The sequence below is a fragment of the Streptopelia decaocto genome (assembly GCF_964273445.1).
Source record: "Streptopelia decaocto genome assembly, chromosome: 9".
NCBI lineage: Eukaryota > Metazoa > Chordata > Aves > Columbiformes > Columbidae > Streptopelia > Streptopelia decaocto.
The window spans coordinates 1,401,560-1,427,372 of NC_138664.1; the positions used below are offsets into that span (position 1 = coordinate 1,401,560).

Genomic DNA, 25,813 nt, shown 5'->3' on the forward strand with positions numbered 1-25,813 from the left:
AAGTGTTGAGGTTTGGTTTTATGATTTTTTAAAGTTTTTTTTGTAATCTTTTCCCCCATAATACTTGATGCTGCAGTAACCGCCTTGAAAGGAAACTGGATGTTTCCTTTCCACAGTGCATATCATGGTGATTTTAGCCACTTAAAGGGACATTATATGAACCCAGGATTAGCTCCCACACCACTACAGAATGTCAAAAATGCCGGAGGGTATGTTGAAAGCACTGGGAAGAACCCTCATTTTGAGCGTGCCGTCTGCTCCACAGGAGAAGATCCGATTGCCTTGCACAGTTTCAATCTGGGTGACTCCAGCACCAATATTTCTGAAAATGGACTGCTTAGCATGTTCATTTTTAAACGAATGAATTAAATTATAGCCAGTCAGTCTCCACACCTGTATCAAAAGAATAGCAAATGACAAAAGGAGATTAAAATTAGGATTTGTATCTTTTCCCTATTGTTTCAGATTCCTGTTTTAAACCCTATTCAGCAATGATAAAGGGTATTTTTCGTTCCTTATTAGCAACAATTACAAGTCCAAGAGGTCCAGCTGTAAGGAAAGAAACTGCTTTCTCCTTCTCTTTACCATGGTCTTGTATTTCCCTCCTTTCCTATTCAGGAAACAAGCCCTTTGAAACAGGGACTGTGTTTCCGTTTGGTGGGGTTTTGTTACTGTTGTTTGTTTCTTACTGCTTGTGGCATCTCAGTAGCCGTCTGGGGCTACAGCATCAAGCAAAATACCAGAACTTGGTGTTACAGAAACTTTACATGATGTTGAGGTTACTGAGCGCCTCCTGTGTTAGAAAAATATCCAAAGGTAAAACCAGAACATTTTTAAGAGAAATAAGCCAAGATTTCACAATCATATACTTTGCTTTATCAACCTGAAATTCAGTCACACAGCTTAAAGAAAAAACTGGTTTATCTTCTTTAGCAGAGAACAAAACCTACTTGCTTCAGAAGGACATGGTTCAGTTTACGTTATTAACATAAGGCAAGCATGCTCTACCCCAAATGTAGGTTTGGGGGTTTGTTTGCGTTGTTACCACATTCATCTGTCTATTTACCGTGCTAAATACTCTCCTATGCAACTCAGTCCTCCCATATCTTACCTTCATGTTACCTTCTGCTGAGCCTGTGACAAAATAGTCTTCAGAAGGATCCAGGGCAAGGGCCTTCACAGCTGATTCGTGTGCTTGGAAGCTGGAGAGGATCTGCCTCTGTCTGATGTCAAAGATGCAGATATATCCCTTCCTGCCGCCAGAGATCAGCAGCTGGTGTTTGGGCGCGTACTGAAGTACCGTGGCCCCGTGATCGTGACAAGTGAAGGCTGAAGGAGCAAGATGTCAGAATGTAAGAGATTTGAAATTGTAAGTAGCTTTCAATGTAAAAATGCATTTCTTCTATAAATCGTTATCTGAATATTTTCTAACTTGACAGATAACATTATTTCACATGGGTAATGTCATACCAGCTGGCAGCTTTTTGCTCTCAGAAGAGCTATATAGATCTAATGCACGAGAAAGCATGATATGTAATCTAATTTATTTTAGCATACAGGTGCATACCCAAATTAAAAAAATAAGAAAATAATAAATTCACCATATTAACCTAGATTAGGTTCTTGAATTAAAAAATACTACAGCTGAACATTAAGATAAATATTAATTAACTTATAGATATGTATTATTATATTCTAATTTCCTATTTTTCATAGGAGCCCTGGTTCAATTTCTTTAAAATGAGGCCAAACTTGTGTGAAATCTGCTAGTTTTAAAATGTGAATCTCAGCATGCATCTATGGCTTATTCAAGTACTGCAGTTGTTTGCAGATGTTTATGATGGTTGAATTTGTTTTTTTAAAAAGCCCAGGATATTCTATTTGCCTTTGTATGTGTTTTTCTTTCATAGCACAACGTGACTGAATTTTGCTGTAGTTTGTTACATAAAGATGAAATTATTGAACATGGTCAAACAGGCACAAAGGTCTTGTAAGAATCCAGTCCAGGTGCTGACAGACAAGGCCACAGACAGAATGAATTGCGTCTACTATTACCTACAGTTGTCTTCTCTGTCCTTCAACAGAGTACTGGATATATTAAGGGCTAGTTTAAGTAAAAGCCTGCGTACATGTGAGAGTTCAGTAATGCAGCCTTCATTAGATAGCTGTTAATTTTTTTTTTCAGGACTGTATGCAAATATTTCAGACCTTAATACTGTCACAAAACCAGCTTTGTGTATGACATTCTTTCTTCATACTTTTCTACATGGAGCTAGAGACTACAGAGTACCAGTTCTGGTGTGTGCACTAGTGTGCAACGCATATTTAGACCAGTTCCCAGTGCAAATTTTTCCCCTTAGCCAAAAGCACACCCATGTGCTATTTCCTTAGTCAATAAGAAGCAGAAGTTTAATTTTCACTGCAGTACTTACCGTGTATGAGACTGTTAGCAGATGAAACCAAAGTGTCCCAGAGGCACACGTTTCTGAGGGGAAAAAACAACAAGTCACTGTGGCCTGATGCTCAGTGATTCACAGGGTGACACGACTTGGGAAGTGTTCACATTTTATGTCAAAACATAGAAGGTAGGACCGAACAAGGAGCCCTTGACTCTGCAGTCATTGGAGAGCATATGCAAAGAGTTAAGAGCTTTAATTCTTTCTATGCTCTTTCAGAATTCTTAGTGGAACAATACTTTCTACCTTTAACCTGTGTACTAGTCCTAGGTTGTACCAAGAAATTATAGAAGTTGTTCTTTTCAAAGAATTATCTTGCCTTTGCTAAAAATATTTCTCCCCCCAGCAACAGCATTATGTCAAATGAGTTGCATTTGGAATACACCTTGAAAAATCTACTTAACTGTTGTTGACAGTTGTTGACACTCCTCACAAAAACTAAATTTGGGAAACAAGCTTACAACACTGAGCCTTAAAACGTCAGCCACACATTAATGCACAAGAGTAGCGAGTTAATGGAGATGAACAGGCAGCTTTGGTGAAATTCCTCATTGTTTCATTAAACACACCTGTTATCATTGGACTGTCCCGATGTAGCAACTAGACTTGAAGAGGTTATAAATGCAAAGTCACTTGTGGTTTTACTGTGGCACTGCCAACTCTATTAAAAACAAAACAAAAAAGATGCAATCTTACTACCTGTAGTCTGCATCAAAAGTTACTATCAGTCTGATGTCACCGATAGCATAATACAAACAGTTGGTTACACAAAGTTTAGAAACTGATGGGCAACACAGTTTGAAACATCAGAGAATGGAACAATGGATTAAAAATCCATTATAAAATAAAAATACACTAAAACAAGTGAACTATAGCAAATCCAAATATAGTGTATCATAACAACCTGAATTTCAAATTAAGCATGGTCTTCATGTACTGTTAAGCAGCAGTAAAAATAATTGAAGAGTGTATTTTTACTAAGTCTTGGGGAGGACAAATCATTACTGTGAGCTCTGATTTTTAATTTAATCAAGGGTAAATGCTAAAGTAGTATTTGTAATTACATTGCAGCTTATGGTTATTGTATAACTAGTTTTCCAAAGATGTATCATTGAAGCTCTGCAGTTGTTTTGATAAAGTGTGCCAATAAAAAAGCAGCAATATCAAAAATACGTCTGTGAAACTCTGATGCTATTGATGTGTCTGAAGTCTCAAAGACTTAAATTTCCTCTCTAAAAAGGAAAAAGAAACCAAACCCAACAATGATTCTGTGTACTTACCAAATAGGGCTTAGGATTTGAGGTGGTTTGGTTTACTTGCCAAATACTTAGAAATCCTTCGCCATCAGCAACTCCACACTGCAAAGATCAAACAGTATTTATTAAGCACAAGGTACTGGCTACTGGGCGCTTACTTCATGACAGTCAACAGCTGACTTCAGGGAAAAAACACCTAAACCACCAAACCATTGCCTGCACATTAAATATCAACAACGATTGTCGGGTACAGAAAAGTAGTTTAGAAGCCAAATGAGTTCATTGCTGATTGCTTAATGATGATTTAATGATTGCTCTCCTACATACCTAACTCTTTTCTGGAAATGGAGGCTTCGGAAGCTTATCTTTCAAATCTTCATTTTAAATGCTAAAGCTTACAGAGGCATCATTACTCTTCTTGAAAATGTTTAGTAAAGTAAGCAGCACGACAGCGTGCCATAGAAGCACTATAAGAACAATTGTGGAAGGATTGTACGATACCATGAATGGTAAACTGAGTTAAATTTGTTCACTAAAACGCATAACAATACTGTATATTCTATACAGCATATTCTATAACTATAAACATTCTAGAAAATGTTTTAGAAATAGTAAGAAGTATTTTTTGTATTTTCTCCTTTTAGTCACATTTCATGAGTCCCACCTGAGTGACCTCCGTGTGAAGCACTGGGGACAACCAGTACTCTTCATTTCTTAGTTAAAACTGATTCTCATGAGATGCTATGATTGCAGTATCTCAAAACATAATCAAACCACTATTTTAAAATAATTAAAAAAAAAGTTTAAATGAGTTTTTATGCTACATGAAAATAGGTATGCTGGAAGATAGTTTGTATTTCCAGCTATTCCTAGATGTTGAGCTTTTGCTGGTTTATAGCTATCTTACAGTCCTGTCCAAACTCCATTAATTCACTTTTTATGTCTTTTAAGTCTACTGAAGTTAAACAGTTTCTCAGTAAAGTGCAGACAAGACCTGCTAAAGGAACAGAATGGGCAAGACGAGAAACTGAAAAGGTGGGTATTCCTCCCAATTTCTTTATTTGTCCACTCTGTTTTCTGCATCTCGTAAACCTCACAGAGTCATTTCTGGGCAAAGTGTATGGCTCCTTTGTACTCTCTGCTCTCCACTGTACTGGTGTATACTTACATTCTTCAGCTAATAGGCTGTCTTATTTATATATCTTTAGGGTCAAAACTTTCTCTTGGCCAGAATGCAAAGTGTGAAGCACTTTCAGACTTGTGCCTAGATTGATACAAGTTTGCTTCTACAAAATAAGTAAGCTCAATATCACTTTCAAACGTTAATTTTAAAAGGTCACCACACAGGAACAGAGATTTCAGAACAGGGAGAACAAACAGTCTGAAATTGCAGCAAATGCGATATAGGATAGCAGTGTGAAGGAAAAGAAAGGAGAATAGGAGTGAGTGTTTATTACAAAGCTTCCATATGCAGCCAAAGTGAATGAAATGATACTCCTTCTAGGACATCTTAACAGTTTTGTGTGTCACCAGTTAAAACTGTTTTACAGGTCACAGCACAACCATATGTTTCCTTGTGAAGAAAGAAAAAAAGGAAACACCCTAAATGTTGTACTTACCTTATTGCCCTGGGAATTGAAATACATTCTTGTGACCCTGGCGTTCCCAGCCTGCCGGAAGCAAACCAGCTGCTGCGGCCTTGTCCACTCAAACATGCGAACGCTACCATCTTGTGCTCCTGTGAGATCTGAGGTTAAAAGATAGATGTTCATTAATACTAGAGTATTGCACAGAACGTTATCTCTTCTGTACTAGTAAGTGTGAGCGACTTACAATACTGGTGGACTGGATGTGAAGCCATTCTCTTGACATTATTCAGATTTCTTTTAATGAGCTTCATAGAAAAGAAATAAAAAAATAGTTTTGAAGAAAAGACATAAACGCACTCTTCAGTTTTGTTTATACTACTACCTGGTGAGTGTCCCCCAGCTTGTTAATCTAACATCATTTGCATCTAACTGCGTCCAGTTGCAGTATAGTATATAAAGCCTATTTATGAGAGCTGGTTTAGACATGAAAGTTCAAATAGTATTAATATTCTACTATACAAAGAACTTAAGCACATGCTGATGTGCATGCTTTTGATATTAGTCCCCATGCAAGAACTGAAAGTTTGGGATTGTTCTGGTTTTGGTTGGCTTTGTTCGTTTGTTTGTTCCTTTATTTCGTTCCCAGAAAACTCCAGGTCCTACCTGAAAACTCCCATAAGAAAGAGATTATTTTCTATGTCACAATAAATCTATGCCATAATATACAAGAAAATGCTTAGTTTGGCCTCCTTTCTGGCCAGGTCTTGGTCATTGTAGGCCTTTTATGTCAATATTGAATTAACAGTATGACTAACGCAAACTAGGTCTCTCAACTAAATAATCCACTTAAAAGCTAACGGTCTCCTGAGCTGCATGCAGCAGAAGTACTTACCACACCAGCTCCGGTGCTAGTTTGACCACTGCCTAACCATGGCATCGATGAAGACGGTTGTATCTGACTCACTCCAAAAGACGGTGCAGTTGACTGAGTTAGTGTTGTGGTAGAACCACGAAAGTCAATATCATCAGAACTGTAAAAGAACAGCATTGTCCTGCTTTAAACAAATGTTTCTTTGCTGCCAATGCTGTCAACTTATCTCATTGTACGAGCCTAATTGTAGTGGGTAGAAGAAGTGATGATAATGAGACAATGAATTGATAATTCCTGCACTTATGTTGTACAAATGCTTTCAACATGCTCCAAAGCTTTTGGTGTTTAACCTCAACAGATGATCCTAACTGTGGCAGATAGATGTTGGGACTGTAGGCTCTTTTGAGAAGAATATTGTTGGAATACTCCTGACCTGCACGTCTATATGTATATCTATTCTGTGCAATGGAGTGCGGTACAGATGAGTGCTTGTTGCAGCTGATACATCTACAGTTCTCAGCACAGTAACGGAGGAGACAGGAACTGAGGCTGTTGCATTACACAGCTAGGCTCGGCCCCACAGCTGCTCCATGTTGCAATGATGCAACTGCAGCTTTTGTAAGGTAGCATTTCCTTTATTAGCTTATGCAGCATGGGACTTACATCACCGAGCAGTGCAGATGTGCCCCAAATGCTCACACCCCTCAAAACCTTAGTTTCTCCATGTGTAAAGCAAAGACAGTAATATTCTTTGGCCTTCCCTAACTCTTTTTTTTGTAGAGCAATCTGGAACCTACTGAAGAAGAGTAATTAAAGTTTTTTTGGTATGATCCACTTGTGCTTACACAGGTATTATCTATGCAGACTCACAGTTAACCAATGCGCTCAATATAAACACAAAGAAACAATCCTACCTTTTGGACTCCCTGTCATATTCTTCCCCAATCCATATAAACGACTGAGCAGCCAGTAGAGCTGAAATATCAAGTTCCTGAACATCATGTGTAGATGCCAAAACAATTTCATTGCTGTTTGCCTGTGCAGCACAAATAGAAAATTTATACTAACTATCATTAAGACTTTTTTTTATACTTACTGTAATATTTGAGGCTTACCTTATTAACTGCAAATGCCATTATCATATCTGATTCTTTGTGAATTATTTTTGCTTTTCCTCCAGGGTAGCCAAGATCTGCTTCAACCTACAAAACATTTATAAGGAATTTCAATTCTCATGAAAATCCATTTTGTAGAGGTACATTCAGACTGCAAAAATCCATACAAATTTCATGCAAGAAAAGTTCAGTGGCCTCAGCATTGTTTAGGAAGCTAAACTTTAGACTTCTCATACTCTTTGGTGTTCTAGAAGCCAATACGTTATATTTAAGTGTGAGAAACACAAAGCTGTGTGTGCAATACTATTTACAAGGTGTTCACTCATCCCAGTTATCAGGACATCCAAAGTTAATTCAGTGATTAAAAGCCTGACACACAGACTCCACAGAACATAGAGCTTCTGTTAGTCACGTTAGAGAAAGAAAAGCCAGTTCCACAGAACTTTTAAGAATGTGCTAGAGGTTTGGGAGAAGGGATACTACCTTGGTTTTGTGATCTTCTGCTACGCAGTTTTGTTTGACCTGCTCCACACGATCTTCTACAGACTACATAACATCACACAGTCACAAACACAAAACACATGCACAAACAAATATAAAAAAAGAATGAAACATTCCAAACTAGATTTTAAAGGCCACTCTGTCAGTAAATGATGACAAATGTATTTTTAAATTTTTATAAAAGGCACAGAAACTAAGACAGGAATCTAAACAAACTCACTTAAAATGTAATGCCTCCTAGATGAACACAAAATGTATGATATAGTAAATAAATGGAGGAGTAATACACACACAAAGTCCATACTTACAGGAAGTCTTAAAGATATTACCCAGTATACTTATTTCCCATGGTACTTATGTGTTGGTTTAAATTTTCAGTTACAACTCATTACAGTTGTAACTGGTAAAATTCATAAAGCCCCATATTATATATTGCTATATAATATTAATTTTATATGTATATATTACTCATGCATATATACATATACATGAAATAATAGCTTATTTAGATCTCTTTTTCAATGTGACACACAAAAAATATTACATGAAACCTCAAATTTATTTACTTATGACCCTTATTGCAAACGTTCTGTTTCTTTATTTGGACAGTGTTCAAACACATAAAGGTAAGATCAGATACGTCTTGCCTAAAACTATTCAGTTCAGTTGGTATTTCAATAAACAACATGACGGTCATGTTGATTTAAAAAAAATCCCAATGCTGTTAAATGAAAGAAAGGAAATTGAAACGCCAACAAAAGTGGAAAGAAAAATTAAAATACCGAAGAGACCGAGGAACAGTCCGAATAGAGCTTTCGTGTAAAAAAACGTTACATCCTTTGTTTACCTCACTTTGTTTTCTTTTCTTTGTGAATATATATCTTATGAAAGTCTCCTGAAGCAGCTCCTGCTTCACAAGGAAATGCCAGAGCCTTTTTGCTGGAAGAGCTGAAGAATCCTTGGATCTGGATGACATGGGAGGAAAATAAAAAAACAAAAGAGAAAGCTGTAATGTAATTAATACTCAGTGAATGACTTTAGATGAAATTTCAATTTGAACAAAAACAAACAAAGTTTAATGTCTAATTTCTTCAAGGCAAATATCGAGAGATACTTTTTTCCTTGTATTTTTTAAAAACCACAATATGTTACTAACGTCCAAGTACTACAGTTTAGTCTGCTGACTTGCTAAGATCTAGCCAACCTTCATTTGGCTCTTTAACTTCAGGTGGAAATAGTCTTTAGTAGTTCTATGATCAAGGAATGTGGTTTTGCTGGTAAAAAAATACTTACTTGAATGGTGTATTTTCAGGTTCCATCATTGCTTTATTGCGGAGGATAGCTGGTCCTGCGCCTACGCCAAGGTCACTGGGGTAAGTACTGATGTAGTTTGGTGGCGGGCCTTCAAATTGGTCCATTCTGTCTTGAAGAATCTGTTCCCAGTGTTCCAAATTTTTTATTACAGCAATGCCCAATGGTGATGTCACCGGCAGATCTAAACAGAAATGTTAATAAATTAAGGCTTAGCAAAAACATCACTTAAGTTACAGTGTGTATAAAAATACTAGATAATACAACCATCAAAAAAAAAATCTTGTCAGGAAATGTACTTGTTGGCAATTGTAAAAAAATAACACATTAAATTATTTAATTTTAAAACTGAAAGTTAAAAAGCAAAGTCTGACAGAAGGCCATCGTACACAAAGCAGAAGTGTAAAGCAGCATGTAACATACCAGTGAATTCCAGACCAGCAATGGGAAAGAAGTTCTTAACATTATGCAGAACTAATTTTACCATGGTCAGATGAAGAAGAGCCCAGCTGTATAGAAAGAATAGATTTAGTTGTGTTAAAACAAGATTAACATCGTTATCTGCAGAATATTTTTCACCTCCTACCAAATACACAGATCAGAAAAACTGTGTAGATGGTTCACTGAGGTTTAGCCGACAGGTAGAGAAATACATGTTTATCAGCTCTGCAACACAAGGGTGCCTCTGAGAGCACCTCTCTGGAACAGACTGTTCCCCTTCCCTCTGGTACAGCTCCCAGATTATTTTACTCTTCCCACAGGTAAAAGGGTGGGCATGCATGAGCCTCTGCAAGATGAGAATTAAGTACAAGTGCCCTAAAACACCTCCTGAAATTCTCCATTGAGAAATCATGATGAATACAGAAAAGACATTACTTGAGTTTGGCATTCATGGCAGAAGCTTTCACACTCAAAGCGTCTCACAGATATTAAAGATACAAATCCTTTACAGTACAATTGTAAGGGTTAATAAGAGGCTTGAAGAATGCATGAAAGAGACATCACAGAATCCCAGAATGTCAGGGGTTGAAGGGCCCTGGAAAGCTCATCCAGTGCAATCCCCCCATGGAGCAGGAACACCCAGCTGAGGTTACACAGGAAGGTGTCCAGGCGGGTTGGAATGTCTGCACAGAAGGAGACTCCACAACCCCCCTGGGCAGCCTGGGCCAGGCTCTGCCACCCTCACCAGGAAGAAGTTTCTTCTGATGTTTAAGTGGAACCTCCTGTGTTCCAGTTTGAGCCCATTGCCCCTTGTCCTGTCACTGGTTGTCACCGAGAAGAGCCTGGCTCCATCCTCCTGACACTCACCCTTTAGATATCTGTGAACATGAATGAGTCCCCTCTCAGTGTCCTCTTGTCCAGCTCCAGAGCCCCAGCTCCCTCAGCCTTTCCTCACACGGGAGATGCTCCACTCCCTCCAGCATCTTGGTGGCTGCGCTGGACTCTCTCCAGCAGTTCCCTGTCCTGCTGGAACTGAGGGGCCACAACTGGACACAAGATTCCAGGTGTGGTCTCCCCAGGGCAGAGTAGAGGGGCAGGAGAACCTCTCTGACCTATAGGAAGGATTTTATTTGTTCCCCCTCCCCCCAAAAAAACACAAGCCACACAGCTTTGACTTCCTAATCTGTTTTTTCTAGGCAAGTAAGTGAGGAACTGTTACTGTGGTGCGAATTCGTCACTTCTGTAATCCTATTGCTCCAGATAAGCCGGTCCATGGTACTGAAATTATTTGACTTCAACTGGAAAGTGCAGAGGATCTGTATTCTCTGTAGTCAGGAAGTAAAGGTACATACATGACACAATGATTCTAAAATAGTGGCAGCTTCTGCTAACCTGTAAGAATTGGCATCTTTGTGTTCCTGGATCTGTACATCAGAGAGGAAAGCATCATCTTCTTCCTCATCACTGTGAATGCTTTCATCTGAATCATATATAACACCGCTGTCTGATAAAGGAAGAAATGGCTGCAATGCAAAATAAAAGTCTGCTAGAAAAGCAACTTTCCGATCTCTCAATATTCAACTCTTATTATAGTTATCACTATCACAGAGTTTAAATGACAACAGCTTAACCTATAAATTGGTTTCCCTAAAGCATAAACAAGTAGCAAGGAGAAAAGTGTTAATTTCTATTATTGACAAGAAACATGCTTTGAAAGTTAAGCAATAGGCTTGTAGGCTCTTCATCTTTTTTTACGAGCTTACTATGAAGGGCACTCAAAATCTTCACTTTATTTTTGTCCTTTAAAACTTAACAGAGAAAAAACATGCTTTTATGAACAGTAACTTACATTTGCCATTTGAAATTACCTTTGCCATAAAATAGTCCCACATGCTGAGCTCTGGAGGAATAAACTTCTCTTTGTAAGAGGGTCTTTCTGCAGGTACGGGTGGTGGGACAGTGCTGTCTTTTACTGGCCTTCCTGGCACTAGCATTCTCATATTGAACCGACGCCGATGTTTATCCATTTCTTCTGATGGAAGAGGTGGTGCTAAATTCAGGTAATTTGAAAAGCTGATATTAATATTGCATCTTCGAAAATTGAGGTATTTTATAATTGAAGCAACTAAAACCGTCGCTATTGGTACTAATTTCTACTGATTCAGAAATCAAAGCCAGCCTAAATAAAGTAAGTGTAATCATACAAAGAGTTCACTTATGATAAGTTCAATAACAGTGGCATTTATACATCAGATATATAATGAGAAATACATTTTATTATCTGGATTAAGTCTTCAGGAGATGTAGCTTTTCAATAAAAAGCTATTAGCTGAAATCTGTTCTCCAGAAAAAAATGAAAACAGTTTATTGAGAAATAAAATACAGAAAATGTCACTAAACTAAACTGCACAATTAGCAGTAATTATTCAAAATATAAGATAAAGAACTCTTAAGACAGCAAAGAGAATTTGAATAGAGAAGAGAGGATTTTTGGCAACTGAAGTCTATTTTAAAGTGTTATGATTTAAAATGTCTTAATAGTTATCAACCTATTAACACAGAATTTGTTTTTCAAAGTGTTACTGGCCAGGCAACAGTGAAGATCACACTTACTTTATTACAAAGGAGCTATGAATTTGAAAAACTTTTTATTTCAAGCCACTACTAACACTCATCTACACTGCAAGTTTTTACAAACCTTCATTACCATCCTCTGAAACATCAGAAGCTGTAGCAGCTTGCAGGTTAAAGGGAAACAGAATACATCTCAAATGAAGATGACTCACACAAGTTATTCGCAGTAACATCTTGTGAAAATAACTTCCCTAAATAAGTTACTCCATGAATGACAAATATCTGCTGAGCATACTGCTAATGGTGCATTGCCTCGTTACTATTTTGTTTAATATTTCAGATATGAAATATCTAATTTTTGCACCGGTTTCAAGCCTAGCATTGTTCTGAAAGTCTATGTGACATGATTTTCAGCATTGTTGCAGTGTGAAGCCTATGACAAATGGTTGTATTTGCCCTTGTCTCCAGTGCCTGAATTCAATCTCCATTTCTGCTTTTTCTCATGCAATATATTAAAACACGCTCATCTCTCTTTGCAAAATTCCTGGTTTTAGTTGGCGTTTACAGATACATAAAGTATTTTTCTGACAGATGAAGCTGATATTTCTTCTCTGTGGACTTGTGCAAGGTGAAATCTTATCTTGCAATAGAAATTGGTTTCAGAAATACTGTTTCCAAGTTGCTGCAGTCATTAAACAATAACGTTCATCTCTCACATACAGAAAACCATAGGTATTAAGACCAATTCATACCCTGTTTTTTCACTAAAAATAATGACATAAAGTCCCCCAAAGCTGTTATAAGTAAGCATCTAATAGTAATATTAGCAATACAATAACTGTACAGTTTTTATGCCAAATTCAAAATGTGCTGGGTGCCATCACAAAGGACAACCACAAGACTAATAATTTTTCTGCTTTTTAATTAAAATGACAGTTTTCTTGCCAGTAGCTACTTAAATTCTGCTTTCTTGGGTTTAGTTTTTAAAAGGAAGGAAGGTATAAAAGGCAAATCGTTAGTATGCCCTTTAGAGAACAAGGTACCTGGAATGTTTTCTGACTGCCTTCGAGGTTTCACAAGAAGTTTCACTCCTCCACCAAAAACAGCAGCCCACATCCGCCCGTTCAAAGGATGGGCTGCTAGTCGAAATAATTCGTTACATGAATTGGTTGCAAGGGCATGTATAAGGAGACTCAGGTAGACAGCTACCACAGCTTCGCAGAGCAGGATGTTTAACTTTGGTTGATCTTCATCCTGAGCTGAACTTAAGAGATTTATAAGTGAACTCACACCTGCAGAGAGAAAAGAGGAAAAGTTCTGTATTCAATGAGTAGGAGTACAAATGGAAAAAAAGGGAAATGTTTCACCTCTCCGTTTCATGTTAAATGTATACTAGTAGCCACACGATAGTTTTATTCAGATGAAACATACTATGGGCAGTTCAGCTTGCCTGTGGAATCCCTGCACACTTTCCACAGTTGACCTTCAAACACTAAAGTTATGCTTGGGTGCTGAGAGTAGCTGTTTTGACAGCTATACCAAGTAAAGCACAGGGCTAAGACAGTGCTAGAGAAACAGAGCTAACAGAAAGAGCTTTGCTGGGGGTGAGGCAGACTGGAGGAAAACATTTTAGGATGACAAATTATCAGCTTATTGAGTTTATCCTAAAGATCATGGTCTCTTCTTCAAGCAAGATATTTACCCTATACAAAGTTTATTCTTATTTGTTTTGATATGTGAAATTTGAGAACAGAATCAGAAACACTTATCCATTTCTGATCATCCACCATTTCATCCATCGTATTACAGGACAGTGAGATCACATTTCAAATATGGAGCTGGTTCAGTGGTGCCAAGAGTACCCTGAGTTCTGTCTCACCAGGCCACTGAGCAGGGGCTGAGTTTGGAGTTGCATGCTCTTCAATGCTTTCTGTCCTCAGTCTGCGTCGATCACTCAAGAGCAGTCCTTGATAGACCATCCCTGTAAACTGATTCGCTTCTGTTTGACTGCTAAATACAAATTAAGTTTTTTCTCATAAGAAAGGATTTCAGAATATTTTTCATAACAAAGTATAGTTATATATACAAGCTTCTCATTTAATCAGAAAATGCAATACTTTAAATTCTATAGGGCTGTCAAGAATTTTATAATTTCATGGTACAGAAAATAAATTTTCAATTGAAACTTGGATTGTTGCCATGTGGCATTATCAATTTTAATATGTTATATGCATAGCTCCAGATATGAAAAAGGCTTTTTCAAAAATTTTAGTAATATATTTGTTCTGAATAATATCTTTTGAACGTTTTTACAGAATTCTCTTCCAGTTCCAGTCTGGAAATTAAACTGCATGAGTCCTGACTTCAGTTAAGCTGAGATGTTTCCCCTGCAGCCCTATTCAGCAATAACTGTGCTGTGGAACACAGCATTCAAATGTTTCTCAGAATCGTCCTAAGTGAGAGTGACACTAAATTTTCCTGTTACTTATTGAAAAAATCTGAATGATTTGTGTTATTTTATCCATGGAAACCTGATCTGGCATATCAAAGCTAGCCATGTGTAAACTGTATAAGTATCTATACCCATACACGGATATTTAATCCCTTTTTTAGACATATGCAGGAAGAATTTCCATTTTAGATACTCAAGATTACCCCAATGTAGGACTGTAAGAAAACTTGTGGTTTTACCTGTAGCTGTGGCTGTCACATAGTGCTTGATAAATGGATGCAGAAAGCGAAGCTGCTAAAGAATGAAGTGTGTACACCTAAAATAAAAAGAGCCAATAAGCTATACGTAAGTTATACATAAACGGTGAGTAAACTACAATTCTTTCTAAACAGCACTGGAAATTGCTCCTAGTTTTAAATCAAGTGCAGGAAATAGTATCTGAGTGTTACTTTAAGTTTAGAGCACAGTACTTAGAAAATCACAACTGCTACTTCAAGATCACTTGACTGCAGTCAAAACCTTCTAATGTTACATCAAGATAATTAACTTTATTCTGACATAGAACTGCCACAATGAATGACTATACTGAAGGAGTGATAAAGTATGTCCTGTTACAATAATTAATTTGATAGAGTGATTCCTGGAAGCCTTGTTATATAACAATGCAGTTTAATACAGTAGTAGTTGCTCAATATGCATGAAATAGAAAACTTTGTGTAATAATTGTATGATTATTTTATTTGTAATCTCTTTTGTACCTCAATTATGTGCTCACAAATTTCCGGAAGTCTCCAGGAGTAACAAGAATAATAGCCTGTTATTGCCTCACAATACAACAGAAATACTCCAGTTCTTAACACAGAGGAAATGCAAGGGTTTCTTGGAAAGTCTGATGCAATCCACAGGGTGAAGAAAATGGTAAACTGTTAAAAAGGTGGACTTGAAACTCACCCTGTGCTCATTTCCATCTTTTCCTACTCTCTTTCCCTTTAATCACACGCTCAGATTAAAGCTATGAATTATCTAAAGTTGTTTTGCAGTTAGGCAGTGTCAGCTCTTCTTTCTGAATTCTCTTTTAGAAGAAAATGCATGTGAAGCAGGAGTTTTTAGAGTAGGAAAGAAGCTTGCTATAGCATAATGCAAAAGGAGTTAACTGATATAAGAGACAGAACGAGACGTAAACAAGCTTTGGCTACAGTTTTAGAAGCTTCACTGCCTCACAGTGGAACAACTCATTTTGTTTCCTAATTTTTCCCTACTTCATGTCTTCAACAGGAATTCAAATTTTAATGAGTGTCATAGTCATAACACTGTGTCATAGTTTCAGACTCTTTGGTTTTTTCCCCCCCTCTATTTACTGAATCTGAACAGAATTTATTCACCCCAGAATATGGGCTTAGATAAAGCAGTTCACCACAATTCCTTTAAAAACCAGTACGCTCAAGGAAATTCACACTAGAGTAAGTTTTATAATATCTATATTAATAGAAAGTTACAATGTCAGTCTCCTACCTCTGCTTTCATAATCTCCCTACAGCATTTGACCATAATGATAATTAGTTAACTTATATGATCATGTTATTTAAGAGCCAAGAATTCAGTGTTTTAGTATATGTCCACATTTGGAATAGTTTCCTGAGAATGACCAGAATTTGGATGAAAGGCAAATAACCAGATTCAAAAGGATGTCAGAAAGCAAGTGGGTAACTTGCATTTTACTTCAAGGGAGGAGGTCAGTACTGTAAAAGGGTAAGTGTTGAAAAGTTACCTCAAACACCACATTTTATTTTCCATGCTCACTCCATAAAAAAACATTTATTGTTTCCTGAAAGTTTTTCATTACCTTGACATCTTCAATGTTAGGATGTGGTGGTGATTTCATCTGCACAATAGTGTAAAGAATATCATGGATGTGGTTGTTTAAATACAGCACAGGATTAGCTATCACCGTTTTTGTGGATGCAATGCTTGCAGAAAGCAACGGGAGGGTTGTGGGTAATGGAAGTGGAGACTGAAGTTGTTTTACAGTAGTTTCCTGTTGAAAAGAAAACATTGTATTTAAACTTATTGTTTTGAGAAAAAAAAGTTTTTTAAAAAGGATAATTTTCTATCTTAAATATTTTTCCAGAGTTATTAATTTTCTTGTACTGTCTACTCAGTACAGACAAGATTTTTACTGTCACTGATGTCAAAAGCAAATTCTCAATTACTATAATAACGCATATCAGACCCGATAGCCAAGTTTGCTGGAATACTTTCTGATTTAGTGCAGGAAGAGTATTTTTATGTAGTTCATTAGGAAGTGTTTGGATTGACTATTAAGAGACACTAACTAAAAATGCACTTGCTGTAGCATGAATTGATATAATACTCACTAGTCTGAGTTCAATAACAGTAGTTAAATTTGCACTAATCTGAGTTTCTCAAGTGGAAATGAACAGGTTTTTTTCTTTCTTCTTACAAGAGTGTGCTAAGCCTTGTACCACCAAACAGTTGCCTACTGCTCCTATTTGAGATGTGAAAAATGTAGGACTAGAGCAAGGTAAATGACCTGCCCAGTATGAGATTATCTGCTGTAGCTCAGTTTAGTCATTAACATTTGCTGGAAAATCTCTTTTTGTATGAAATAAATGTAGACAATGCCATAATATAGCAAAAGGGAGCACTACCCTGTCTAATTTGGTATTATTTGTTGAGCCTTGCAGCTAAGATCCCATTCCTTGTAGCTCCCTTGCATGATTTGCAGAGGTATAGGGAATGAGACTCATATTTCAGCAATTGTGAATTTGATTTATTATATGGGTACCCCGAATATTAAGATCAAAATTATCGTTTAATTGGAACACAACTATAATGCTGCAGCTGTAATATAAACATCAACATTTATATTCCATAATTATAGGTAGCCTAATCCTCAGTGTCATATAACAGATTCTTAAGAACCAAATGATCAGGATGTGGAAAACAGCACAGTTAAATACCAAGTTCTTTCCCTGAGAACATTAAAATGATCTTGACCATTAGACTGGCAGAATATAAGAAGCATCTATTTAGGCACAAACTTTAGCATTTGACAAAACTGACAGTCCAGACCTGTTCACACTTGTGAAATGAGTTGAATTTGTTTTACCTGCTGTGACTCTTGCAGCAAGAACTTCAGCTCCATTCTTACAGATGCCAAACCACCACCTTGTGCCCCATGAAGACTGCAGTAACTTAGAAAGACTCTCAGAAGTGCTTGGTTCTTCTGCAGCCACCACTTCCGTCTTTCAGCATGTTCTCGTTTTGCTTGTAACCTACGTCTTTCTATCTGGTGCCTTTCATATGAACCAATGTCTGGCTTATCTATAATATCATCATGATCAAGTAGATCCCCGTTTACTTTGGTATATGTCTTACAATAGTCTTTGCCCCCTGCATCATGGTTGCATATTTCATGCATAGCAGCAATCTCTTTTTCAAGCCAGTTGTACAGCTGAAATCTGAGCTTTCCTCCATCTACTTCATAACCGGTAGCCAAAGTCCGCAGTTCGGTCATAAGGATCTTCAAACAGGCTCTAAACTTCAGTTGTTCAGCAATAACATCAACCTCAGTTTCTCCTGCATCAGAAATCTCCTCATGCAGTGTTTGTGAGATGTTGGTGTCTGAGGTTGGCTCATCAGATTGTGAGCTTTTCATCATTATCCCAACATCCTTGTCCTCTTCATCTGACCCATTTTTGTCTTCACCCCAATCAAGAGTAAGGGGCTCATCATCAAATTTTACTGCTGGTTGACTCCAGTCAAACTGTGCTGAAGACTCAAGAGTATTCTCCAAAGCAAGGGAAGCGGAAATTGGCTGTGACCAGTCTATATCACCACTTCCAGCACCATCTCTCAAGGCTTTGGAATCTGAAACACCAGCCTGTATTGCAGGACTAGATGAGTCTTTCTCTGCAGCTACAGTAGGCTTTTTTCTTACTTTTGGAATTTTGGAAAGGACTTCAAGTGCTAGTACAGGACAGCCCACTTTAAAATGAGCATTTGCAGTAGTGAAGAACAGTTTTCTTTCTATAAGATTAATTTTATCAACAAAGCTTTTCTCAGTTTTCAGACCTAAGGTGGCCAAAGTCCCTTCTGGTGAGCTGAAGTATCTTCGGATGAGCAAAGGGTGGGTCCGAAGATAATTGTAAAAACTGAATACCACAGGATTGCATGACTTGACAATAACTGAGGGATTAAACAGATATGACATCTATTGAAAATGGCTTTAAAATGGTATTAATCTGGTTTGCAATGTTTCCTGCATTACAGAGAATTGTCAAAACACAAAAACAAAGACCATTTTGGGTCTAGTTGCCAAAACAAAATGAAATAATTATTTATTCCCCACAAGAAGATTAAAAGAATGAGCTGGATAAGTAGAAAGATACTAAATTCTCTCATTTGCCTGTTACATTCTACTCGGCTATGCCTAAAAAAAGCTGGGATGATCAGCCAGGTAGAGATTTCCCCATGGGAGTAAATATGCCACAGAAACCTGCGTTAATCTTGGAGACAGAACAGGAAATCCTGCTAGAACATTGCTCATTTCTAGAAGCAATAATGAAAATTTAATCCATCAGAATAAAGACTAGCCAGCAATTAGCAGTAGAGAGATATTGCAGGGAAGTACCAAACCAAGAAGGCCCTCCTGAGCTTATCTGACAGCAGAACTAAGTTTAATATAATTTATTTTTAAGAAGAAGAAATTGAGTGGGCTAGTATTATAGGTAAGCCAATTAATTATTTCGACATAATGGCATCTCAGGAGAAGGGACTGGATACATACAGAGAAAGTATTTCTCCTTCTCTACTTTGTCTTCATAAGTTCATCCTATCAGACTAATGATTTTTCCCTTACCTGGGTTTTCATCATCATCTTTAGGTGTTTGTTCCAATAACGTGTCCAGTGCTCTAGTGTAATCTTTCATTATCCAGTATGCAATGCTTCTCAGAAATGGATCAGAATGCAATTTAGTACAGTTGAACCCAGCTCCATCCTTATGGCAACCCAAAATCTTTTCATAAAGAATGGAGGTGTATGTGACAGAGGTCTCAAACTCAGATTCATATAAGCGAGCAATAACCATAGCCAACTGGATGTCTTCCATCTTCTCAAGGCACACCTATGATAAGAAGTAGGGAAAAGGTTGCTTTATTAAGGAAGACTGTTCTTTAAAATACAATGAAGTGAATAGCAACTTATGTTTACAGAACAGCTAACTTCTTATATCTGTTCTGTAAAGTATCTATTAATCTTTGGGTCAAAAATGTGGTAAGTGATATATATGTAAGTAAGATATCCTATTGCATGTTTGGAAAGAGGTGTACTTTCTATTTCAGGAAGTATAATACGTGTAGCAGCATGTCAAAAATTAATATGGCAGAAGATACAGATTAACTTCCAAATTTAAAGTTAATACATTCCTGGTAAGATACTCTTCACACAGCCTCACATGCAGAATTTACATCTCTAAGAAAAATCTTTGTCTTTTCAGGTAAAGACAAACATACCGCATATAAACAGGTAGGATAACTAGAGTTCTCTAATTCCCATTCTCTCCTGAGAGGTGCTGCTTAGGTTATGATCCTGCTTACAGGTCTCACCTCCCTTGTGGCAAGGCAACATCACAGCTCACTAAAAAGGGATCCTAGGGCTGCTTCAGAAGAGAACTCTGCCTTCTTTTTTAACATAATGTTGTACCAAGGTCATGCAGAATAGCTGAAGGCTGAACAGGCTGCTACAGCTTCACTTTGCTGATCAAACAGGCAGCTCTGCCAGAAGGGTCATGACTGGTATTCCCAAGAGTGCTTCCTGAGGACTGATATATAACATCTGAACAATTATTCAGGCCTTCAGATCAGCTCCCAAGCTGCTTTTCACAGTGTTGTGGAGGTAAATGGTATGTCTGCAGGGCACAGAGAGATCATGTGTACACATACCATATCATTTGTGCCGCCATGATTTGTGAAGAGACCCTCAGAGAACAGCTTGTAAGGATACACTTACATAGTTAAGTTAGTAACTGAAACTTAATTTCTCAAAAGTGGAAAACTGGATACCTCTATAGCATCTTTCAGTGAACCTGCTAGCAAGAAAAATGCAGCTGATTGTTCAAAGCGTTGTTTTCCCAACAAAGCAAAAGCATTTTTTAAAGCAGCTTTGCGCCATCTATCTTCACTAAAGTTGTGGCTGAAAAAGGCAGTCATCTTTTCATCATGCTGGGATCTGCGTAAAGAAATGCAATGTATACAACTATTTATTATGTAACCTTAGCATACAACCACTTTAACAACATCACTTTAATTTAAACTCTCATCTTGAATGAGTTCTGCTTTGCATTCCTGGGTCAGTTAAGATTTAATCAAACTTAGAGTTAACAGAACTCACCTGAAGAGACCCCACACCACTGCCTTTTTCTTCATAGCAAGGTAAAAAAGTGCAGCATCTAAGGCATCGTTGTTCCTCTGGAATGAAGCTTTTGCAACCTGTAGTAAATAAAGCCTACTTTTATTACTGAAAATAGGACAGCTGCTTTTACCGAACTCCCTCTGTCAGGGAGGACAGTCGGGTGACTCTATTATTTCTACAAAGCAACAGTAATTTCTGTCAGAATGTTTTATTTACATGTGACAGCTCTCATTGCACTGCAAATGTTCTTAAGAGTCAGAAAAGCAGCACTACTGCAGATATTAACCCCTCTCAACACAGTGGGACAGTAACTCATATTATTGTGTGAAATTCCTCTTGCAATCTATAATTTAAACATACTTAAGCTAACACAAGTATTTCTTTAATGGACACTTTTTTATTTTGTATAGGACTCAGTGATGTAATCGCATTTGATTTGGAGTACCTGGATGATTAAGCTTCACTCCTGGATTCTCTGAGTACCCTGTAAGTTTTTAAAATGTACTTTTACAAGAGATGACTTGGAAATTTAGTACACTCCTAAGTACTTCTGTTCCTCAGAGATCGCATTATTTGCTGTAACTCAAAGCAAAAGCTGGTGATGATTCAAATCCATCAAACTTCGAGTTACAATAAAGCTGAAATTCTTACTTTAGTAAGGACTTAAATCTCAATGGTACCTATGGGAAATAGTTTTAAATATTATCTCAGAAATATATTGCATTTTATCCATTGTTAGACCTCCCATAAGAAAACTCTGCATGGAAATTAGTTGTGTTATTTTGGTTTTACATAATACAGGTGCATATTTCCATAAAACTGTAATTTTCTGACTCTTCAGATGAGTCAAACCTGAATTTATTTGCATTTCAGATCTTTTATGTTCTATAGTACTGTTATAAAAAATACAAAATTTGCAAAGAGACCCTTTATATAGTTTTTATTGAGTAATATTTTAGATATATTTATTTCTTAAATAAAGCCCTCTACTGAACTCAAAGCATAATTCCCTGTTTCATCTGTAGATGTATACTCATACCTGAAAATAAGACTTTTCTTAAAATAGGGTACTTAATATGATTTTCAACATACTGTTAAATGTGCAGCAGGGGAGCAATTAGGTGCTGCAGAAATGGCTTTTTCCCTAGGTCCAGTTGTATTATATCTTACTATTGAATAACAACATTTGTAAGGCAGGAGTACCAACATCAGCTGTGCAAACTCCTGGGTGGGCTGGAGTACAAAGAAATGTGCTACACGCAAGTCACCATGTGTATCTGTTGGGGCACACCTGACAGCATGGAACTACAATCTGCAAGCAACGTCAAGTACCTTCTCAATGCATCTTCGGAGGGTGTTGATATTCCTGACCCACCAGCCAATACCCATGGCTCTTAATTCAGACCACTGGGGGTCTCCCCTTTGGATAGCTGGAATCATATTGATCAACTCCTCCTCAGCCTCAGAATGAAAAGCCCACGCAAAATGGCAAGTAGACAGGCCTAAACAATAACATAAGAAAATTCAGAAGATTAAAACTTGTTAATAGGTAAATGGACTATGTCAGACATGCAAAGTGTGATCTCCAGCTGAAGAATCATGTAGACCTGACAGAGGCTGCTTCGCTCCAAGTGAGTATCTTTTTGCTTTCTAGGGATGTCCTCTCTTCAGTGCTTCTGTCCTTTTCCAGTATCGCACTTACATATGTACTAGAGTTATATGGTGAAAGACTGAAGGAAAAATATTCTATTGCCTTAGAGGCAGACCCGTTCTGGGCCAGCAACCTTCCTGTCTGCTGTTAGGTGGCAACTTGACCTTCTTTCCTGTATTTCACAACAGCATTTACTCCAACTGAGCAAGGGAAAAAAACTGCTGTGATGAAAAGAAGAAAATAATCTCTAAGATAAAGGTGTGCTCCTGTAAAGCAGTATCTTCATTCCTCCAGCAGAAACAATGAAATATATATATAATTTCTATGTTTTCTTGTTGGGGAACTTACTCATGCCTCAAACTGAATGGGGCAGAATCTTATTCTGTTCTAGAACTACACTTTTTTTGCTATTGACAGTGCATGGAGGGAAGCATGTACTGAGCCTTTGCAAGATAAGGGCTTCAACAGTATAATCTAAAATTAATATGCAGATAATGAAAATACCATAATATTATAAATCAAATATAACCAGATTCTGTTAGCTCAAATGGATCAAATGAAAGCAACACTTTGCTCTAAGAATTACCTTGGTGAAGCAGCTGAACTCGATACAGAGGTGGAAGTGATGTCAGCAGGCAGGTGTGCAAGCGCATAGCCAACAAATATCGTAAGCCACATTCATCCAAGGTATCTCTTCCTGTGAAATACAAAATATTGACTTTCGAACATGCAGGTGACTACAGGAGGCATATAGACAACTTGTCATATGCAGTGTGTGAGGAATGTATGTTTCTAAACTTTCTGAGAACCTGAACTACAAGTTATTTATTATGTGTGAAATATAAGCAGAGATGTATATTTAAGTGTTTTTTCTTTTACTGTATCTAATCTGAGTAACTGATGCTAGTTTTCAGCTTTGTTATCCCAAAATACCCAAGGACAAAGTTTACCTTTGCTGAGAAGAACAAGAGTGTTAATTCAATAATATGTCAGTTACTAACCTGAGTAATTCTTATCTCTGTTCTCATCTAGCTCAGTGCTTGTTGTGGCCACAGTGTCTGCCAAAGCGACCAGGAACATCTGCTCCAGTCGAGTGAGGCCTGGCAGACTGGAGTGCATCAGGTGGCTTGAAAGGACACTCGCATGTTCTCGACCAAAGTAAGTTGGACCGTACTGTGAGAGATTAATAACTTTGGATTTACTCTCCCTCTTTTCAGGCTCAAAATCAATAAAGTCATCAGTTGTAACAGGCTGAATCTGGAATAGATCTGAGTACTGATCCTCTGTTTTTCTCTTAGCGTGGTCTTCAGAGCCCTGAGGTATTTTAGAAGTTTCTTCAGAAACATAAGTAGCATCTTGATCTGCAGCAAGCAGCGCATACAGTGGCAGCGGGGGAATTGAGTCTATTTCTGTGTAGTCTCGAGTACCATCTTTTCCAGCTGTGATGGTATCCTTCGCAGTACTACCACTGACACTAATGGTGCGAGAAAGATGGCGTTTGGGACCAGTTCCTTCTCCAGCTTCTGTGTCTTTCACTATTGCAACTTCTCCCGCAATACATTTAACTAAATGCGATAGAATGGCTTTGGCTCGGCGAACTTTACCCAGGTCCATAAGTTCTAATAACTGGGTTGGATGATACTGAGGGAGAGTAGGTGAAAGAACATGAGCAGCTTCAAAAAGGCCACCATCCTGAATTACAGTTGGAGTGCCAAAAACATCATCCACAATACCTGCCCCATCAATTACACTGGTCTTCTTTGCTATCAAGCTTGTTTTGAGTGGATTTTGCGTTGCTGAGTCTTCAGTAGTAAAAACATCACTTTCTGCATCACCAAACTTGACGGTGTGTTTCCACTGGGCATAAACATGCATTTCACAGTCCATTCCCACTACCAGTATGCCGTCTCTCACCCAGGACAGAGAAACAGGCAGGGAAGGAGTGCCATCTACGGATGATACCAAATCAATTGATCTAAGCAACACCCACTTCGACTTTATACCTTGTTTTATGCTACCACCTAGTGGTAAAGTAATGACAGCTACTCCCTCTTTACTGCTCGTTTGATCTGTTACAATTCCCGAAAGTCTTCCGTACATGAAGATGTTGGCACCAACTCCAACTGTCAATATATGTGAGCCATCTTCTTTTGATACCCAGTCCAAATGCACCAAATGCTTGATACTGGGCACCAGGTATTCATCTTTATTCAAAAAAGCATCTGATTTACTGTAAACAAATAAATTACTATCTACACTGATCCTTGAATCAAGTACACTTCCAACCTTAACTAAATCATCCAGATGAATTGTCTGTTCCAAAACCCATTCTGATCCTCCTGTAGACTCACATTCAAGTATACAAACATGCATGGAAAATTCTTTGGAAACAAAACCATTATGCTGTATTGGTTGTTTGTATGCTACGGCAAGACGTCCCGTATATGAACAGCTCACGGCAACTGGCCTTCCTACTATGCTCACTGTACTGCTGTTGTCTTCTCCTTCATCATTCATTAAAGGCCATTTTCTCCAATGATATGTTTCCCTTTCTTCATTTTTGCCGTTTAGGTCTGTCTCTACAGTACATCTCCAGAACCGCACTCTGTTGTCTGAACACGCTGTTACTATCAAATAAGGCGCAAGGCAGACTGGGTATATCGACGAAGAACTCAAGTGACCTGAAGTTAGAACAAATATTTACTTTTAGTAATATAAAGTAGAATGTCTATATGAATGAGGCAGACATAGCACTGTCTAACTACTGATAGAGAACTTTACAAGCTAGTATTATTTTTCTAATTTGGAATTGAGTAAGGGCAAATGTATTAACACTGATAACAGTACTGCAGCTTGAACATCACTAATCAGCTGCAGTGCCAGTCACTATTCAAAGAAGATAAGCTTGAATTGAACTAATTCAGAAGAAGGGTTGCTAGAATAATGAGAAAAACACAAAGAATTAATCAGAAGAGATTAAGAATATTAAGACTAGGTTCATGTAGCCTATAAAAATGAAACCTAATAAAGACAGGAGACACAGACAGACAACCAGAAGAAGGGGTAAGTGCATCAGGTAAAAAAACCCACTATATACCCAACATATTAGTGCTGGCAGGTGAACAAGTGAGTATAAATTGTTCATTAACAAATTAAGACTAGA

General features: G+C 37.6%; 1 protein-coding gene across 2 annotated transcripts in view; it reads right to left on the minus strand.

Moving 5' to 3' along the window:
• Positions 1–25,813, minus strand: part of DMXL2 (Dmx like 2) — a 48,246-nt gene continuing 22,433 nt past the window's right edge. Inside the window, exons 18-44 of one of the 2 annotated variants that reach the window (XM_082061492.1) lie at positions 23,652–25,331; positions 23,237–23,347; positions 22,332–22,501; positions 20,979–21,076; positions 20,651–20,816; positions 19,449–19,713; positions 17,697–18,775; positions 16,410–16,601; positions 14,806–14,882; positions 13,994–14,124; positions 13,158–13,406; positions 11,409–11,590; positions 10,933–11,063; positions 9,523–9,608; positions 9,082–9,283; positions 8,636–8,753; positions 7,771–7,833; positions 7,288–7,374; positions 7,087–7,208; positions 6,194–6,332; positions 5,546–5,606; positions 5,332–5,459; positions 3,737–3,814; positions 3,026–3,117; positions 2,433–2,485; positions 1,112–1,329; positions 1–393 (exon numbers count right to left, since the gene is read on the minus strand). In XM_082061492.1, the coding sequence (XP_081917618.1) occupies positions 184–393; positions 1,112–1,329; positions 2,433–2,485; positions 3,026–3,117; positions 3,737–3,814; positions 5,332–5,459; positions 5,546–5,606; positions 6,194–6,332; positions 7,087–7,208; positions 7,288–7,374; positions 7,771–7,833; positions 8,636–8,753; positions 9,082–9,283; positions 9,523–9,608; positions 10,933–11,063; positions 11,409–11,590; positions 13,158–13,406; positions 13,994–14,124; positions 14,806–14,882; positions 16,410–16,601; positions 17,697–18,775; positions 19,449–19,713; positions 20,651–20,816; positions 20,979–21,076; positions 22,332–22,501; positions 23,237–23,347; positions 23,652–25,331 (6,188 nt within the window). In that variant the 3' untranslated portion in view covers positions 1–183. Of the gene's footprint in view, positions 394–1,111; positions 1,330–2,432; positions 2,486–3,025; positions 3,118–3,736; positions 3,815–5,331; positions 5,460–5,545; positions 5,607–6,193; positions 6,333–7,086; positions 7,209–7,287; positions 7,375–7,770; positions 7,834–8,635; positions 8,754–9,081; positions 9,284–9,522; positions 9,609–10,932; positions 11,064–11,408; positions 11,591–13,157; positions 13,407–13,993; positions 14,125–14,805; positions 14,883–16,409; positions 16,602–17,696; positions 18,776–19,448; positions 19,714–20,650; positions 20,817–20,978; positions 21,077–22,331; positions 22,502–23,236; positions 23,348–23,651; positions 25,332–25,813 lie in introns of those variants that run through there. The other variant, XM_082061493.1, reaches the window with a different exon arrangement.